The following is a 21,378-nucleotide window of genomic DNA, read 5'->3' as shown; positions in this document are numbered from 1 at the left end:
GCATGTTTATGCTTTAAAATCATTTGCCAAACAATTGAAAAATTATTAGTTTTTTTAAAATCTCCATTTTTATCTTTTTTCACGTTTTATTTTGTATCTGGTTTGTATCACGTTTTATTTATTTAAATTTTATGCACATTAAATCTTGATCATGTGAATTTCTCACTGTAAACTTCAGTATGAATGATCCCCCCAAAAAATCTTATTCTCTTTACAAATGCAAAGCATGCTAATGTTTGATAAACTGTTGTCTATAATTTCAAATGATTTCAACCTTAGGTAATTTCATTTAATTGAAATCTGGTAAAAAACTGACATTATGTTACCTATTTTTATTACAAAGGCACTCTTACATCAGCTGTTATAACTTCTTTTGGGATCTTTATAAGTTTGTGTCATGCCATTCCTGTTAACATAAAGCCTATTAATTTGGAGTTTTATTTTTATTCTGAAAAAAATTTTGAAATTTCTCACTGCTGCTATTTTTCAATTTAAATGTTTTCACATTTATGTTTTTTTTTTTTTTTTTGAGATGTAATTTCGATTCCATAGAAAATATTATTGTGTAGAAAGTATTATTGTGTATTATTGTACAAGGGGATCCTTGTGATGTAATTTTTTATTTTATGCTTGTTAAATTTTTTAATTCCAATCAATATCAATGTTGTTATAATTTGGATGAAATCTGGCAAAAAAAAAAAACTGATAGTGGGAAAAACTGTTATTTGTTTATAAATTAGCAAATTTTTTAAACACCAATGCAGTATTTACTTGAATTTGGATTTTTGGTTGGATAAAATCTGTCTAGTTCTTTAACTGTACTGAAATATCGTAACTTGTCAAATTTCTATTAACTTGACATGAGTTTTTATTGAAATATTTTGAAAATTTTGATAAAAGAAATAACTCATAGTTATTGAATTTTATTTTAAAAGCATCAAAGTAATGAAAGTTAAAAAAAAGTATACATATTTATAGTATAAGTTTTGATTTATCTGTTATATGTTTAGTAAGTTAGTATTATTTATTAATATGAGAAATTAAAAATAATTTATGTTATTAAAAAATGGACAATTTCTTTGTTACTTATTGCTATATAAATGTAAATGATTGGATTCCTTACATATACTGGATCAGTTACGGTTTATTTCAAATATTCTGATTTTACAATTAAGAAAATATTTTTAGTTGTAGATGCAAGTTTGGGGGTTCGCCTTTTATGTAGCTTATAGCTAAATATAATATTGAAATTTTAAATGCCTAGATTGATCTATTTAATGTGTCACTAGTTTGTTTACCAATCGAAATAATTGGTATTAATGTTGCTATAGTAATAATTTGTTTATGGAAATAACACTTATTTAGAAATATATTTTAGAATATTAATTTAACATTGTACATTAATACAACATTAGCATATTTTTATCTTTTCTTTTATTAATTGGGTTTAAATAGTATGTAGACATTACAGTCTGGAAAAATTCAGATTCATCAGATCTCTGAACTTTTACAGCTTTCCTTTTTGCTAAAGAACTTTTAACATTTTGGCTAGATTGCAGGGGTGATAGTGCTCAATTTTTTTTTTTTTTTTTTGTATCACCCTTTCGGATCTAAGCTCTAAGAGTGGGACATGTAATTTTCTGCCCATTTCTCGGAATTCTGCATGTATCAAGACCATTTCTTCAAAAGCTTATAATTCAATGAATTTTCAAGGAGTTCTGCAATCTAAAATTTTAATTTTGAAACTTGTGCTGAATTCTGTTTACGAGATGTTTATATACATGTGATTCTTCAGCCAATTGGTAGAAATCTGCCAATTTGATTCTTTTGGTTTGGTGGCTTTTTACTATATATTTAACTATAAGGATCACTATAAATGTGTGATTTTCCTCATTGGTAAGTAATTTAATTATAAATCTTAGTTAAAAAAATCATATTAAACATGTAAGGTATGTAAATTGATATCTTGATATCATGTTTTGCATTTAAATTTTCAGTGTTTTTCATTTTGTATCACAAATACCCCTGAGATTGCCTACAGCATATTTTTTATTATTGGCAGCTGATATAATATATCTATAATTGATTATTCTCAATTTTTGAAATTCAAGCGAAGCATGATTTTTATGTTTTAAATAATGAAGGAATTTCTGCTGAAATAATGGCTTTAATGGCTTTCTTTTAGTGATAGCATGCCTACTTTGCAAGAAGAAGGACCTGTAACTGTGTCTATAGGTAATGCTCAACCAGTTAGTGGAAATGAGTCATGTGGTCTGAGGTCAAGTCAGTCTACTTCTACTACAACTTCAGTCAGTCCTTCATTCAGTATCCCTGTATCATCTGCTGTGACAAGTCACATTGTGTCCCCACCAACTGCAACGGTTGCATATTCTTGTAATTCTGATTCTATTCCAAATGCAAAATTAAGAAATACTAGTGGTGTAACTGTAATTACACATTCTGGCTCCCAGTCCTCATCAAATCCTCAGGTATATAAATTGTTTCCATTCAATATAAACATTGTCATCCTTCAGAGTTGAAATTACTCTTTAAATCATAGTAGTATTAAAAGTAGTACCCCATAATTAAAAAAAAATCTGAATTAATGTGCCCTTCATTTTTCTAAACAAGGTGTATCATTATTGAAATTAAATATAAAATTTTGTAGACAAAATTTTGCTAGTTTATTACATTCAAAACATCTTTCTTTTTGTAGCAAAATTTATTCTGTGCAAAAGCGAATTGATTACAGTTGATGTTTGAAATAACAACCCTCTTAGTGGGGGCAAAAACAGCTGTTCTAACTTGAAATCGTTTTATTGTGTGTGCACAAAATTACAATAACTATTAACACAGCTTAAAAAATACTTGACTAATTTTAGCAATGCATTGATGTACTTTAATGAAAATTTGGTAATTAACAGAAACATTGGTATAATGCAACTTGTTTTCTCTAATATATGCATAAAAGTACCCTTTAAAATAATACTTCATGGGTGAAAAATGCTTTAAAAACTTAAGACTATGCTGGTTCAGAACTGCTGTTTTAGATAAATAGCAAATGTCAAGAAACTATGAAAACCTCATGTTTTTACTCAAAAATAAAAAACACAAGGGGCTGACAATTCTCAAAATGAATGATTCAAATTCAAATAAGAAAATTATGATTGATAAATTTATTATATCCTTTGTAAAGAAAGTAGCACAGATTATGTCTGACCTTAAATTATGACCACCTGGGACTTGGACTTAGGATAATACTTTAAGGGGTCATGTCACTTTTCCTTCATTCAAAGGGGATTTAATGTCTTTTTTTTTATTTACTTTGTGGTAACTTCAAAGAAAATGATGGTTTAAGTAATTTCTTTAAAACTTTTTCTAAATCATACAACTAAATTTTGGGTGCTATATTTGAATTAATGTGGAAGTTCTAATAAATATTTGACATTCTAATTGACAATAACATTGCTTCTATTGAATAGCAAACAGGACTTTTTTTATGCATCCTTGGTTATAAAGAAAGTTAGGGGGTTGCACTAAAGAGCAGAGACTGTATTTACAAACTAATTTATAAATAAAAACCAATCTATCTTTTAATTTCTAAATGTAAGTAAATGTTTGCTTTCAACTATTATGTCGAATAGTTTTTAGAAATTTATTGTATAAATTTGAAAGAAGTAAAATTCTGACTTATTTGATATTCTTGTTTTTTTTGTGATTATTGTTTAGAATAATACATATATATCTGGAGATCTTTTCGAAACTTAATGTAAAATGTTTAAGTTAATTATTTGGTCTGCAAGTTCTTTTTTTTTTCTTTTTTTTTTAATGAGACTTATAATAATTATTTTCCTATTTCTTTTTCCAGAGAATATCTGTATTTGAGCCATATCCAATGAGAGATGCTGTTCAACACTTTTGTGAAAAACATTTAGATAAAATCAAAGCTTATATGGTAAAAGTGTTTGTCAAAATACCTTTACCTGTCAGATGTACTATTGAAGGTAACTTATTATACATAGTAATTTTGACTTATACTTAATTTGAAATATATTCAAATATGAGCTGTAGTCATGAATTTGTTGATATTAATTAACAATTTTAGATATAATTAACAATTTTAGATATAATTAACATTTATACAATTATCATTACATACAGTAAGGGAAATTAAAGGTAAAGTAATTAAATAATTTTTGATTTAATGGTAAATTTTAGATTGAAATATTGACAATTTAATCAGTCCATTTGATATAGTGCCCACTTTTAGAGATTTGCAAAAATTTAATTGCTTTGAATAAACATATATATTTAACTGAAATCAGATGATTGACTTTTAAAGTATTTGGAGTAATTGAGTCCTGAAAAAGTGTTTCTGATAGTTTTATTAGAACTGTCAAGAGTTTTGGACTTTGGATTAAATTTTAACTTAATCTATTTTTTATAACTAATCCATTAAATGTAAATGTTTTCTTGGTGTATTATAAAACATGTTTACCCAGTCATTATGTATTGCGTTGATTTCTGAAATTTTTTAAAATCAAGATAACATTAGTTAATTTCATATGGTACCAAAGTTAAAAACTGAATCTGATAAACAACTCCCAAAAATATCATATAAAAAACTTGTTATTTTAAGTAAACATTTTTATTTTCCTAAAACAATTATTTTCCTTATGACATTCAATGAATTGTCTGTGGTGTATGAATGTTTTTTTTTTCTTACTCTAAATATTTTTTTCCATATTTAAAAAAAAATATAACTCAACTTAATACCACTGGAATAATACTCTACAATAAATCAATTTTATTTTTTTATTTTTTGCATTTCTCTTCATTGATATTACATTATTTTCTTTTGTGAAGGTTTAGCATGTATAGTTATTAACAATCAAAGTGGGCTAGAAATTTAAAAGAAAATTTTTGTTTTCCAGAAAGAAAAGCACGGAAACATGCTAAAATTTATTTTGCCTGCCAAGGCAAAGGGGAGCATTGTTTGTACAACAAAACATTTTTCATAATGAAAACACGTAATCCACGTGTATGGATCCATTTAATGTTTTTAGCATTGCAAGTAAGATAGATGCTATGCATTATCCTAAATTAATTTCATAATGTCATTTGAAATTAATATAAAAATATTTTTCTGTCTTTTGTTTTATTTTAGGCTCGAGCTTCAATGGCTCTCAGTACTCGTGAAGCTTCTGTAAGCAGTCTGAAAAATTGTTGGGATACATTAAAAGCAGACAACAAAAGTTTTCTAACTCTTGTTACTTCTGCTTTCCCTTCTGCCAAAGTAATTATTAAAATATTTATGTAAAGCTTGATTTTTTGGAATCCTATCATATTTTTGAATGCAAATTTTTCTTTTAATAATTTCAGATAATAGTTTTAATATTTATGATATGAATGATATGATATAATATTACGATTATTGCTTTGTAATTTTCGTCATTTGTAACTATAAGCCAAATTGTTGAATCTGCAATAACCAAATTCTTAAGACCATCTTTATAATTTTTATTGCTTTACTTACAGTTATGCTTATGGCATATAAACTGTTAAGAATTGATTTGTATTCTGTTTATATTTGTGCTAGTCTTAGTGGCATGGCAGTGAAGCAATGAAATTTTTAAGATGAAGCAATTCTCATGTTGGCTCATTTTAAAAATTAGGCTTAAATAATGGCTTAATAATGAGGCTAAAATAGGCTTAATAATGAGTAAAATACACAAGTTGTCATTAATATAATTAAACTATCCATTAATAATTTATTATTAAACATTTTTACCCTTCTAACCTTCAACTTGCATTTGGTGAATCTATTTAGCTCCTCCATAACCCATTAAAAAAAGTAGTATCAATTTAAAGAATTCAAAGTAAGTTTCTAATCTCACCTGGAAGTTTGTTTTTCTTTAGGTAAGCATGTGTCCCACAGCCATGGGCTTATCTTACCTTTTATAACTGTAATGTTTTAAAATGTAATGTAAATTTTAACTGTAGGTAAAAAAACGTAATCTCTATATTCATATTAACAGAATATAGAACACATGAAATTCTTATGCAAGCCGAAAACAGTTATTGTTTACAATTACTCATTATGAAAAAACATTAAAAAATATTTGGGTATAATAATATAAAAAAAGTTTTAAAAACATAATTAAGTGTCAAATGTTCTAAAAAAAAATTTTTTTTATCACGTGCTATTATTTCAAAATTTTACTATTACTGTATTATGACAAACTTCGAAAATTTGATTGAAATTTTTTTTCAAATAATTGAATCATTATTATACTTGCAAACTTGTTTGGTTTGGTCATATGTTTTTCTTGTGCAGTCTTTTGTATATTCATTTTCAAATTAAAGTCAAAGTGTTTTTCTTTTTATTTAAAGCAGTGAAAACTGAATTTTAGTATGATGTCTATTTAAATTGTTGAATTTTAATTGCTGATGGCTAAAGGATCTAATCAAATTCAAGTTATACACTTGTTGAAATTGGCCACATGCACGAGCAATCAATATGCGTTGGAAATTAACATCAATAAAATACGCAAGTCGAAAGACCAGTTTTTCTTTATCCTGAACAACGTGTTTGTTGTGTGACGGAACAACAGTGGTGCGTCACCCAATACTGGATGCACTGAAATCATGTGACAGACGTTTTTGATCAATGAAGCCTGCGTTTTACTTTCTGAGAGTTTCTATATTGAAAGTATTTTTTTGGCATTGCTGGGGTTAAGTTTGTTGCTGTTCGTTTTTCGTTTCCATTTAGATTCACATGTAATATTGTGATATATATCTTCAATCGAGCTAAAATGTCCAAAGTTTACAATCAATATTTTTTAGAATTTTATTCTGCAAATTTTCTTTGTGTTATACAATTTGAAGTGGGGGGGGGGGCATTTTGCATTGTTTTCGATTTGTATTTGAAGATGCTCATGGAGATAATATTGGCATTAATGCACAAAAAGGTAAAAAGAGTTAAGTGTGCTAATGGAAATGGACAACATTTTGAGACTGATGATGACAATGTACTAAGAGCTGAAGTCTATTTTACATGGTTAGAACATAATCTGTCGCTAAGTGTTGTTGACTATCAAAGGCCATTATTCAGGAAAATGCAATGTAGCAAAAAAAAATAATAATTTGGATCTGGAAAAACTAAAACTGCTGCTATTGTTTTTAAAAACAATTTGCTATTCTTTCAAGAACACAATCAAGGAGCTCATTATAAAAAAAATCATTACAGGATACTTTAATTGCAAACTCGCTGATGTTTTGAACAAATTTTGATTCTAAACCTTTGAACGGTAGCCACTTGTGAACATTTAAAATAGTAAATGCTGATTATTAATTTTTCTACCAATCTATCAAGTTTATATATTTCATGTGTTTTTGTGTACTGATAAAAACTTAAAGAAATATTTTCGATTTGTTTAAAAAATTCTGGGGATATATCAAAATATGCAAAAAGTTAAATTAAGGGGTCTAAAGTTCTCCTGACCAAACTATTGAGACCATGTTTCCTAGATTATTGTTACTCCCTATACTTTTAAGGTTATGGATTTAAATTTGTCAAAAAAGAAAGTATGTTTGTGTGTCTGATTTCCTAGCTTAAAATATCTCATCCACTAATTATTTAGCATATTTAAAGTCACCTCCTTTAACCATTAAGATTGAAGCCCAGTATGTGAAGATCCGATCACAAGTACTATTTAAGGTTATTTGTTGTTTTTTTCTCCTGCACTGTACATGAACATTGAATTATTTCTTGTTATATCAGGAGCTAAAAGTTAAAAAGAATTCCAATATATTGATATGTAATGTGCCATTTGAAGAATAAAAAATTAAAATTTATCTTTAAAAACTGATTTAGCTCTCACCAATTTGTTTTGTTAAAATAATTGTGTAATTGTCTAACCAAGACAAATATTTTTGTGAAATTCAATTTTGCTCACATTTGTTTTACAGATAATGCTGGTTTGCTTGTTTTTTTTTCCTACCAGATTGTATGTCGGTTATTTAAAAATCCTTCAATAGTAATTATGCTTATTTAAATAGCAGCCTTGACAACTATTATTCTAAAAAATAAAAACTATTGTAATAAAACTTTTAAAATTAATTTTTAGTGTTTTCTTTCAAAACAGATATTTTTCCTTACATTAAATATTTACTTCAGACTATAATAAGTAAAATAATTAATGACAAAATAAAACAAAAGTCAATAGACTTTGATCAATATCTGGATACAAAAATGTTAAAAATGCACTATCTCAACTTTTATGTGCACATGTTTTGAAGAATAAAAATTTATATGTTTCTCTAATGAGAACAATTTAATTTTGATGAATCAGATAATTGGATAGATTATTACCATAAGTGGCACAAAAAAGAGTAATAAGTTTGAGGATAATTGGTAAGGGGAAAATAACTCCTTGTTTGGCATTTTTCAGCGAAAATCAGGACTGATCCGTCGGTATGCAAAATTTATAGAGGATTCCATTTAATATTTTTTAAGTTGCTTTCCCTGATACTCAAATGCATAATGTTATATTTTAAGTGACTTAAAGACTGTTCATTTTTAGGATCAAGATACCTTAATCAATGAATTAAGAACTGCTAGATTTTTTGATGTTTTTGAATACAATGGACCTCTAAATATTTGGGGGTGCTTCCTTTGTAATCATCCAGACAGAGCACGTGGTTTTCTTCAAGATACTCAGCCTGTCATAGAGGTAACTACTCTTATTTTTCATTTCATTTTTTTGAGGCCTTAGTGTTATAGCACTTAATTTAGAAGAAAATGTTTTACATGTATAAACTGTAGAACCTACTTTAAACAATTCTGCATTTTATGGGACTCTGGATTTAAGGGAGGAAAAGAAAGTCTTGTTTGGCAGAATGCTATAAATATATTTAAGTATATTATTTTAGTTAGCAATGTTTCTTTTGGATATAATGACGTCAATAATTTTGGATCCATAAAATAATATCAGAAATTATGCAAAACTATTAAAAAATGCACAGTACTCTATCAATTCTTTAAAATTCTTTACTGTCTTTCTGTACATAATTATTTGAAAATAGGTATGTAGTCTTCAGTGGGAATATTTTTGTGGAAATGATAAATGCACTGAGTTAAGCTAATGAGTGTTGTGATTCTGAGAGAGAAAATACTTAAATCACCAACATGTACTAACACGTATTAGAAAAATTTCCAACAGAACTGTTGCTTATAGTCTTTTATAATTGAATAAAAAACACACTGCAAATTGATAGAGAATTTGAATTTATTCAGCATTTTACTGAGTATGAAATATTACAAGAGAATAAAAAATTAAGAGGCACATACTAAACAAGATACTTAAGAGTATTAAAATATGCAATAATTATGTATACAAATATATATATATACTACAAATATATATATATATATATATATTACAAATATATATATATATATATACAGTGGAGCATCGTTTACGACGCCGAAGGGACCACCGAAAAACGTATAAACGATAACGTCGTATAATCGATTTTTACTTCTAAAACTGAAACTAACTCTGTTTTCAGTTAATTTTAATGTTTAACGTGTTGATTTACATAAATTTCTAAATTAGAGAAAGCAAAACAAACAAATAACCAAAGAAGAAAAAAATTCAGTGAGCAATTTGAATGTATGTTACCTTTAATTATATTTTCTTGCTATTAGACTCTACAATGCTTTGAATAGCGAGTTGAACTTACTGCTTTCTATGATGCAATATTAGATTTCTAATTACGGCCAAATCTAATGGCTGAAGCGCACTTGTGCAATTTGCAGGAAAAATGAGAGCTTTTACATTTTCCAAAATAATTAGTATCGATGGGTGTGCTGGGCATTAGTCGATGAATAGCAAAATTTTTCGTTTTTGCCTCTTCATAACATTGTCTAGTTTTTTCAGTCATCTAGTAAAAATTACGATCGTCATCCAAGCATTCTTGTTGGCACCCTTTTCTGTATCTTTCATGTTGGCAAATTCCGCCTTTTTTTAAAACACACAAGAAAAAATAAAAAATTAAATAAACGTGAACAAAATCGAAAAACCGACGTATAACCGATTCTGTGCGTCGTATAAACGATATATTTTTACATTAAAATGAATAGGAATGATTTGGGACCACACTAAAGCGTCGTATAAATGTAAACGTCGTATAAGTGATCGTCGTATAAACGATGCTCCACTGTATTACAAATATATATATATATATATATATATATATATATTTACATACATTATTTTTTCGGTGTCCTTTTAAATAAAATATTAAGGTTAATATTTATGTTTCTAGAAAAATATTTTTGTATCTATGCATTTGATCTTCTATTGTTTATTTTCTTGTTAAATTGTTCTTGTTAATTTTCTTGTTAATATTATAAAAATATTTCAAAAGAATTTTAATGTACTCTTTGGAGAAGCATTTCGTAAAGTTTTCTTTGTATAAAAGCATATATTTCCTTGTTGAAAAACTTTTTATTGAATAAACTTTGATATTAAAAGCATTTATTTCTCTTCTTTGTATATATAAGTTTTTTGTAATTATTTTTCTGGTTTCTACTTTTTGATTATGGCATGATTATTCATTTTCCAGGGTCAACTAAAAGAGAAAAAAGGAAAATGGAAAATCTTCCGTCGTTGGAGGACACGCTATTTCACATTATCAGCTGGCCATTTATCTTATCGTGGAAGTGTAAGTACTAATTTATTTTAACTTGTGCTATTTGTAGGTTGCAGTTGGACCTTTTTTATGAATATTTTGCTACTGAGCAGCTACTACGGTAGACCCTTCTTGAAACTGGTTTAATTTTAAATGAATATGAACCCTGGAAGTCCATATTCTTTAAAATTAAAAGCACATTGGAAAAATGTATTGTATAGAGATGTGTTCTATCATTTCTTGTAATTTATTTTCTTATCCTTATGAATAAAATATTTTTAAGAATTTTATATAATAACTCAGGCTTGAAGACCTGAAACATGTCACTATTTACATTATTACATGTCCGCATACTGCAAACATAATAATAATAGCTTGGGTTAATAGCTTGAGGCCACTTACAATAAGTGTTTATGTTTAGGGGTATCCCTCAAAAAATAGAAGAAACAATATTTCAATGCAAGATGATGTTTCAACTTAGTATTCACAAATCATGAAACAAAATTTTTCATTTGTTCCCTGCTATGCATTTTATAGTTAATGCTGTTTAGAACCTACAAAAGCAATTCTATAATTTGTAATAATAAATTCAATTTTCTAAAAAAAAACATTTATTTATTTTTACAAGGACAATTAAAAGGAAATATATAATCTGTCGAGGATCATTTGAAATTCAAAATAAATTTTCTTAATCAAGTTACAGAATATTGAAGTTTGTATCAGTTATTTAACATTTCAGTGAAACTAAAAATAGTTCAATTTTTTAAGATCTCTTTATTCAAGCGCCTTTCTTGACCCCCCTATTCCCAGTATAACCCTGCAGCAAAGCTTGAACTTGAAAGTCTTCTAACTTCTTGATTTTGTGGGAGTAATTTTTTAACCTCAGTCTGTTTATATTTCCAACTACTTATACGATTTTCTATTAGTTTTTATTAGATATAGATAATGTAATTCTCTTCTATTAGTGTAGAAATTTTTTATTATATCTTTTTGAATTTTCTATAATCTTCAAAATTCCATTCACTTATAGAGGGTTGCCACTCCACAGGGAGAACAGGAAAAACCTGGAAAATACAGAGAAATTAAAAATAACAGGGAAAATGCAGGGAATTTTGATTTTTTCTTTACTCACTGGGAAAATACAAGGAATTTTGTTTCTTATTTTTGTCTTTTAAAAAATGGTAACCACTCAAAGCGTAATCTGTGGGATATTTAACCATGATATTTCAGCTATACTAAACTATTTCATTTGCTACAGCATTATTTAAGTATGTTCAGCTGTTTTTCCTGCAATTAAAACTTATAAATATAGTTAACCCAAAATAGCTCAAACAAGAGCACAGTAATTGTTGTTTCCTCTTAATATATTGTGTATTATATGTACAGGGAAAACAAGGAGAATTTTTTTTCCAGATTTGAGTGGCAACCCTTTTATATTTTTCAACAAAAATATTAGTTTTGAAGAAGCTTATAAAATTTTAAATTTAGAATAATATTTTTTTGCTTCATATTGTGGAGAGTTTGATTATCTATAACGTCTTTAAAACTAAATGGAAATCAAATGTGTAAGTTTAAAGATATCAATGAGATATGTTTTAAATAAAGCAAGTCCATTAACTGTTGATGTTGAATGTGATATCACTCTACATGAACCAGCTTCTACCGGTTGTTGATGTCATCTGATATTAAGGGCATCATTTGCCCATTCAAATATTCATGCATTGCTTTGCAATGACAGAGCTTACAGATATACAGGGTTCCCACAGTCCTTAAAATCCCTTAAAAACTGCTTAACTTTTATTTTGGAAAATAAGGGCTCTTAATAGTACTTAATTTTGGTAGAAGGTTTTTAAAGGTGCTTAATTTTTCAGCATCACTATAGTTGATAAGAACATTTTTTCAGTTCATTGTTTTAAAACATATAGTCATTCTTTTATCACCTAGAATTAGACCATGCACCGAGAGTAAAGCATTTTAGAGAGCCAAGAAGGGATGTGTGTGAGAGGGCTACAGGCAAGGAGAAGAAAGCATGTCCTTTTATTAATGCATTGGTTCTTTCATTAATATATACTGCCTTTTGCCTAGAATGATACTCTATGAGAAGAGTGACATTCTAAAAGAAAAGAATAGAGTGTGGACAAGGGGAATACTGCACATGGAAGAGATAGTGCTTTTTTTTGGGTGGGAGGGAGGAGTTCTAAGGTACTGAAGTGGAAAACTCACACTGACCTTCAAAATTGACTGAATTCAAAAAATTCAGTTCTACTGGTAATGCATTTGCTCATAAGAACAAAGTAATACCCTAAGAATCGAAGTATCAGAAAACATTTTGAACTAGTATCCATAACGAAAACTATTTCCAAAATTCTTGGAAGAATTAAATAAATTTGCATAATATTTCAGTGTGTAATTAGTAACTGTAAATTAATAAGAAGCAGTAAAATTTTTTTAAACTCATGATTGTACTAAAAATTAAACAGATCTGTAATAAACAGGGTTTGAAAAATCCCATCTAGATTTTACATCAAAAACCTGAGATTTATTGGGGTTTTGGGAAAAACCTCAAGTTTTTTTACAATATTTTACATTTTTATTCCTGAGTACTAAATAAGAATGCATGATTTGCTTCTAACAAGATAGTTAAATATTTGGTAACTATTTATAACTTGTGCTGCAATGTAAATATTTTTTAAAGTTGTAGATTGTTACGTTAATGTTTTTATTTCTTAAGGATAGGCAGATTGTTACACAGAAATTTAAATCTATTCAAATAAAAGATCCCAAACTTTTTGATATTAATGTCGATTAGAATAAAATTCAAACTTAGATTTTAATAATCATTCTTCTCAGTTAACATTGTAACTTAATATGCTTTTTTATTTATTTTTAATTTCTATTTAATTTTTGGTTGCTTTAAAATTAGTATATATTTTTCGTCAGATTGTTTAGTATTCTTAATATCAGTTAATATTATGTAAAGTTAATTCCTAATATCAGTTTTGGCTGGAAATAATTCTAAAGCTCATAAAAGTAAATATAACACATTTGCTGTTGAGTAATAATTTCAAAATGGTTACATACTGTTTTCAATATGTTTTTTATAAAGTTTTGAATACAATCTTTCCAAAATTATTAATTCGCGATAAAAATAAAATATCAAATGATTCTAATAGTAGAGAATTATTTTAAGAATGATAGTGGATGATAAAGAAATATTACAAGTAAATATCTAAATGATAATGAAAAAAATAACGTCTTTAAAACTAAATGGAAATCAAATGTGTAAGTTTAAAGATATCAATGAGATATGTTTTAAATAAAGCAAGTCCATTAACTGTTGATGTTGAATGTGATATCACTCTACATGAACCAGCTTCTACCGGTTGTTGATGTCATCTGATATTAAGGGCATCATTTGCCCATTCAAATATTCATGCATTGCTTTGCAATGACAGAGCTTACAGATATACAGGGTTCCCACAGTCCTTAAAATCCCTTAAAAACTGCTTAACTTTTATTTTGGAAAATAAGGGCTCTTAATAGTACTTAATTTTGGTAGAAGGTTTTTAAAGGTGCTTAATTTTTCAGCATCACTATAGTTGATAAGAACATTTTTTCAGTTCATTGTTTTAAAACATATAGTCATTCTTTTATCACCTAGAATTAGACCATGCACCGAGAGTAAAGCATTTTAGAGAGCCAAGAAGGGATGTGTGTGAGAGGGCTACAGGCAAGGAGAAGAAAGCATGTCCTTTTATTAATGCATTGGTTCTTTCATTAATATATACTGCCTTTTGCCTAGAATGATACTCTATGAGAAGAGTGACATTCTAAAAGAAAAGAATAGAGTGTGGACAAGGGGAATACTGCACATGGAAGAGATAGTGCTTTTTTTTTGGGTGGGAGGGAGGAGTTCTAAGGTACTGAAGTGGAAAACTCACACTGACCTTCAAAATTGACTGTATTCAAAAAATTCAGTTCTACTGGTAATGCATTTGCTCATAAGAACAAAGTAATACCCTAAGAATCGAAGTATCAGAAAACATTTTGAACTAGTATCCATAACGAAAACTATTTCCAAAATTCTTGGAAGAATTAAATAAATTTGCATAATATTTCAGTGTGTAATTAGTAACTGTAAATTAATAAGAAGCAGTAAAATTTTTTTAAACTCATGATTGTACTAAAAATTAAACAGATCTGTAATAAACAGGGTTTGAAAAATCCCATCTAGATTTTACATCAAAAACCTGAGATTTATTGGGGTTTTGGGAAAAACCTCAAGTTTTTTTACAATATTTTACATTTTTATTCCTGAGTACTAAATAAGAATGCATGATTTGCTCCTAACAAGATAGTTAAATATTTGGTAACTATTTATAACTTGTGCTGCAATGTAAATATTTTTTAAAGTTGTAGATTGTTACGTTAATGTTTTTATTTCTTAAGGATAGGCAGATTGTTACACAGAAATTTAAATCTATTCAAATAAAAGATCCCAAACTTTTTGATATTAATGTCGATTAGAATAAAATTCAAACTTAGATTTTAATAATCATTCTTCTCAGTTAACATTGTAACTTAATATGCTTTTTTATTTATTTTTAATTTCTATTTAATTTTTGGTTGCTTTAAAATTAGTATATATTTTTCGTCAGATTGTTTAGTATTCTTAATATCAGTTAATATTATGTAAAGTTAATTCCTAATATCAGTTTTGGCTGGAAATAATTCTAAAGCTCATAAAAGTAAATATAACACATTTGCTGTTGAGTAATAATTTCAAAATGGTTACATACTGTTTTCAATATGTTTTTTATAAAGTTTTGAATACAATCTTTCCAAAATTATTAATTCGCGATAAAAATAAAATATCAAATGATTCTAATAGTAGAGAATTATTTTAAGAATGATAGTGGATGATAAAGAAATATTACAAGTAAATATCTAAATGATAATGAAAAAAATAATTTATCAATATTTGTTAATTAAGTAACCTTACCAATTTTCTGGTCATAGGAATGTGTTGATACCTTTGGAAAATCATTTTAAACCCTTTCATTTATATGTTTCCCCCGAGAACTAGTAAAGAACATATATATTTGAAAATTATAAATCTTAAACATAATTGTAATTTTTTTGTATAAAAATTTTCTTAAAAATATTTATGGCAATGAATTTGAAAAGATATATATATTAAGTTAAGCCTAATTGAAAAAAAGTGGAAGGATTTCAGGTGATTAGATATTAGTATGACCCGTTTTTACTTGAAATAGGACTTCTCTCATGCATAACTCTAATTCAACTTCTTAGTGTTAATTTTTTTAATGGATACCCTTTTAAATGAAACATTTTGTTAATAGAAATGTATTTTTTCTTTTTGGCATAACTGAATATTTACCAAAATTGACCCACAGCTGAATTTGTGATGCATGTCTAGTAGCGACATATAGTACTTTCCTTATTTCAAATTTATTTATTTTCTCTTTTTTTTAATGTATGAAAAAAAATGCAAATTTTAATATCTGCTCCTAATTTTACAATTCAATTTCAATGAAGTGATTAAAAAGGGAATACAGATGTATATTCATAGATGTCGTTAATCCTTAACAATCTGAAAATGTTTTTAAAAAACCTGACCCAGGTTTTCAAAAATAATAAGCACTGTCACTTTTGGTATATATTTATTCGATGATAAATACTTATACTATTTTTAAGGTCCTTAATTTTTCAAAAAAAGTCCTTAAAAGTGCTTAATTTTTGCTTTGTTAAAAGAGTGGGAACTCTGGATATCCATCTTTTCTATTAGGGAGTAGATCTAAACAGACTACCAGTTCATATACTGTATAGAGAATAATTTCTGAATAGACAACTACTAAACAAATAAACCTTTGATATTCACTACTAGTTGAATATAATATGCAAATGGATAACTGATGGAGACATTCTCTTCATGGGATTCTGAGAGAGTACATGTGATAGTATTTTTTATTTTATATTATTAAACTTCAAAGTTGAGAAAAGAACTCGAAACAAATGTAACTTAAGCAAATTTCTGCTAACATTTATTCTCCTTTATGTTTAAAAGTTAAATCTTTTGCCCTTTATATCATTACATCAGTTAGAAAAATGATATTCTAGATTACTTTATACATTTAATATTGAAATCTGTAAGAAAAAAAATCAAATGCATTTTTTGAAACATTTATAGTGAAATTTTCAGAATGAGTTTTTGGAAAAACTATTTAACATTGTATTCTACTTAGGTTTACATCTATTGTTTTCTTTTCTTGCAGCAAGATGAAAAAGAAGTTCAACCAATTGATATTAGTCAAATTCGAAGTGTTCGAGCCATCAGTAGTAGGGGTCGAAACATCCCTAAAGCTTTTGAAATCTTCACTAATGAGAAAACTTTTGTTTTAAAAGCTAAAGACAGTAAAAACACTGAACAATGGGTACAGTGCCTTTCTATAGCTATGGCTCATTCTCATTCTAAAGATTTATAAACACTTAAATATGTAATATTAATTTATGTGATAAATCAAAATCTGTCGATAACATATTTTAACAGAATTATGAATTCTAAAATACAGATTCTATAAATGATTTAGTTTTCAGTTATTGGAGATTTACAAAGTTTGGTCGATTAAGAAATTGATTCTCATAAATTTTATAACTAGTTTCTCTGGAAGTTAAAGTTTATTGTTTTTAAATTCTTCAACTTAATGGTGGTCAAAAAGTGGTTGCTAAAAATTTGTGGCAAATATTTATTTTTGTATATTTGTATATGTATTTAACTTTTTTAATATGACTATACAATGAAATTTTACCTTTTACATCTTTATAGTTTATTACAGAATACCACTTTTTACTGAGTGGCTCTTCCACTTTAGCTTTTTAAATGACCAATAAGTATTAAATGTGTAACTTTATTCCATGAAAGAAAAGGCTGGCTCCTTTTAGTGGGATTTTTGAAATGTGAGATTTATATATGTTCAATGTATATATATACATATAAATATATTTGTGAGAATTTATTATATTATTAAATATAATAAAGTTTTTGTTGAAAATAATACTTTTGTGTCTTAGATATTGTCATATTCACTATTTTCTATGATTTTTTTTTACAATTGCAGTTAAATACAGTAAATTTTTCACTTAGAAAACAATGTGTTAAGTCAAATCAAAAATCTTTCATTGTCATATACCACAGCACAAAGAGTATGCTGCTTCCTGTTTATAAATTTCTCCCACTTATACTGATGACCTCAATCATATATTTCTCAAACAAATGAACCCTCAAAATCTCCTACTGGGTTATTGGGTTGTAATTTTGGCTATAAAAACATTTAAATAGTTTTTTTTTTTTAAAATTCATTACCAATTTTAAAACTCTTGTAATTTTTCTCTATTCAAAAAGGTTCATTGCTTAATAAAACAGATAATCAAATTTTAAGAATAAACATTTATTAATTGCTGAGAAAATTTACAAAGCCACATTCACTGTTGTTGGTGATTATAAATGACAAAAAACTTGAGTGTAATTTAGTTATTGGTTTATGCATGAAACTTGAATTCTCTAGACCAGTGTTCCCCAACCCCCGCTCAAATGTTACTGCGCTGCCCATTTCATAGAAACTGAATTTAAGTTCCTAGGTTTACATCAAAAATTAAAAATATCTGTGTTCTATTAAAATTTTATTTATTTAAAAAAAAAGGGGGCCCACGAAGGTAGTGACATAAATTTTTTAATGTTTGTAATGTATCATTGGCTCCGATTACCCCAGATGGAACCGTCTCATTGCATTGCAGGGTTCTCATTGATTTAACGTTCTAGTAATTTAAAATGTTAAATCACTTTATTTTTTTGGTGTAACTGTATTTTATTTTGATGGCATGTTTAAATATAATTAAATTAAAGTTAATAAATCAAAATAATCTAAAATATAAAAACTCAACGCCCCCACCCCCAGCGGGCCGTGGTAAAATTATCAAACGTTGACAGGTCCGCGGTGATAAAAAGGTTGGGGAACACTGCTCTAGACGATTGACTTAATAAGGTTCCTGAAGTAAAGCAATTAAAAGCTAAATTCCTGCGTTCCTTGGGAATAACTGTGCTCAGTTCCAGCTGTGTAGGTAAACTGTATGGTCAGTTCTGTGTCTCTAAAATGTTCAAATTTAACAAATCGCTCACCATCAGATATGTGTTTTTAGTCGGCAAGAAACCTGTCTGCTACATGGTCCTGATTGATGATTGGTCATAAATGGCAGATTTGTGAAGTAGCAAAATTCCCTTCCATGCTGACAGGGAAGTTAGCTCCTCTATGACAATGACTCTCTCTGCAGCTCAGATCCCAGCTTTATTGGACTCTTTTGGTTGGGAAGTTTTGAACTTTCCCTCTCTACAGCCCAGAACCTGCGCTGAGTGTTTTTCCGATATTTCAAACATCATTTTGGTGGCAATTACTACAACAATGACCTCTTGGTTAACGGAAGAGGGTATTCTAAATCTAGCTGTAAGGTATGTTAAGTGTTTAAACAAACTTGGCAACTATGCTGAAAAGAAGAGAAACGTATATAGAATCTGAAATAAATTTGCTTATTGAAATTTTTTTTCGCTCGGTTTTTATTTTTGTCCTTGATAACAAAAATAATGGGGTTGGATGGTATCAATGCAAAACTCATTTATAATATTTTGACGATTGTTTTATGAATTCAAAACCTTCCAATTATTGGAGTCCCGCGGTGGACTGATCGTTAAGACACGGTTCCCAGCAGATCACCGAAGTCAAGCATCACTGGCTTAGGTCAGTGTGTGGGTGGGTGACCACTTGGATCAGTCTGCGTAGGGACCGAGGGTGTGCGGTATTGGTCCTCGTTAAACTGTGCTACCGTGAAGTGCTCGACTTCGCGCGCAGGTCGTCGGGCTACCGAAGCGGGGGTGCCATCCCCTCTGCAGAGGATCAAAATTGTGATGGCATGTCTTCGGATCATCCTCCGGGATGTTTCCCAGACCGTCGCCAATAGCCCATTGTGCAGCTCTAGTGGGACGTAAATTAACAACACCACACACACCAACACCAATTATTGGACGCCAATTCAGAATAACAATATAATTACTTTTTCTACACTAAATGTTTAACGTTCTACCATCTGATGATCTATTAATTCTTACATTGCGATTAACGAGACATCTCGAATATTAACTTACTTATATTCGAATATTAGCTATTATTATTTCTCGGAATATTAACTGTGTGCTTGGGATGAGATAATTCGTCCTCTACCCACGAGGTTTTTCATTATTGCAGAGTATTCAACGACTTATTTATCAACATTTTTGCTCGCATTCTAATCCATAATATTTTGTCTTCACATCATTTCTACAAGACGATACTACAGAATAATTTCTAGAGCTTTTGCAATATTATTTTTATTTTATTAATATGTCTTTAAACATTATTGTTGTTGTTGTAGTTTATTTACGTCGCACTAGAGCTGCACAATGGGCTATTGGCGACGGTCTGGGAAACAACCCTGAGGATGATCCGAAGACATGCTATCACAATTTTGATCCTCTGCAGAGGGGATGGCACCCCTGCTTCGGTAGCCCGACGACCTGCACGCGAAGTCGAGCACTTTACGGTAGAACAGTTTAACGAGGACCCATACCGATCACCCTCGGTCCCAACGCAGACTGATCCAAGTGGTCACCCACCCGCACACTGACTGCAGACAGTGATGCTTGACTTCGGTGATCTGCTGGGAACCGTGTATTAATGATCAGTCCACTGCGGGACCTTTAAACATTAATAAGTCATTAAAGTGAAGGGTGTAATTAATTGCAATTGATCATTATATTTGAAAGTAAAATAAACAAGTTAAGGGAATTTGCATTTTGTTTAAATTTTAGCACTGCGATAAAGCTTTTAGCTCCGCGAGTGAGGCAAAGAAGTGCCATTTCTGCGATGAAAGTGTTAAAAGGTTTTTATGGCTTAAGAAATTTCAGAAAGTAAACATTTTTCTTCATCTATCTTTCTATCGAATAGTTCAGTATGTTAAAAATGTCTTTAAAATTTTTAAGTTATGAGATTTAAACTCTAGAAAAGAAAATCTTAGGAAAAATTTCTAATTCGGCTCAAGCGGCAAGAAGAATCACAAGTTCATCGAGGCAGTTACATAGCTATTCTTGAATTCTCTTTTATAATTTCTAAGTTTGCAAGGATGTGATTTTAGAACTGTGTACTAAAGCCTCATCGCAAAATAATAATAAAAGTATAAATCAGCTCATTTGGAAAATTACTTCAAAAATACTCATTGCTGCATTAATCGCAGTCTACACTTTCAACAAAGACATCATATATCATTTTTTATGCACGATATGTATAATTTGGCTGAAATAGCCCAGAGTATGCTCTTATGCATATCACATATGTAGTTAGAAAAATACTGAGACTGGAACGCGAGAGGCATAAACGAAATAATGCCCTGGACCTAGCAACAGAATCTTCAATTTATGAGGCTGGATACCATGTGAGTTGAAGAAATTTAGTTTATTTCAACTTAAATCGTTGTTTTTTTAGATGTCAATTCACACCATTTCTTATACATTTACGAATCAATCCAGTGGTGCAGCCAAGAGGTGGTTTTGTGATTTAAAACCTCTCCCAAGAAGAA

The 21,378-nt window shown here is 28.6% G+C and overlaps 1 protein-coding gene across 4 annotated transcripts in view; it reads left to right on the top strand.

Annotated features, from left to right (window-relative positions):
- Positions 1-17,604, top strand: part of melt (ventricular zone expressed PH domain-containing protein melted) — a 63,407-nt gene extending 45,803 nt beyond the window's left edge. For 3 of the 4 annotated variants that reach the window (XM_016050834.4, XM_043040636.3, XM_071187300.2), the window contains 7 exons: positions 2,186-2,489; positions 3,869-4,004; positions 4,935-5,074; positions 5,168-5,296; positions 8,586-8,735; positions 10,633-10,731; positions 16,995-17,304. In XM_016050834.4, coding sequence (XP_015906320.1) covers positions 2,186-2,489; positions 3,869-4,004; positions 4,935-5,074; positions 5,168-5,296; positions 8,586-8,735; positions 10,633-10,731; positions 16,995-17,204 — 1,168 coding nt within the window. In that variant the 3' untranslated portion in view covers positions 17,205-17,304. Of the gene's footprint in view, positions 1-2,185; positions 2,490-3,868; positions 4,005-4,934; positions 5,075-5,167; positions 5,297-8,585; positions 8,736-10,632; positions 10,732-16,994 lie in introns of all 4 variants that reach the window. The other variant, XM_016050831.4, reaches the window with a different exon arrangement.
- The last annotated feature ends 3,774 nt before the right edge of the window (positions 17,605-21,378 follow it).

This window comes from Parasteatoda tepidariorum, chromosome 11 (assembly GCF_982258835.1).
Source record: "Parasteatoda tepidariorum strain Cologne lab strain chromosome 11, Ptep-v5.0, whole genome shotgun sequence".
In the NCBI taxonomy this organism is placed as follows: domain Eukaryota; kingdom Metazoa; phylum Arthropoda; class Arachnida; order Araneae; family Theridiidae; genus Parasteatoda; species Parasteatoda tepidariorum.
The sequence above is the reverse complement of the archived record's forward strand: the minus strand, read 5'-3'. Positions and strand labels throughout refer to the sequence as shown.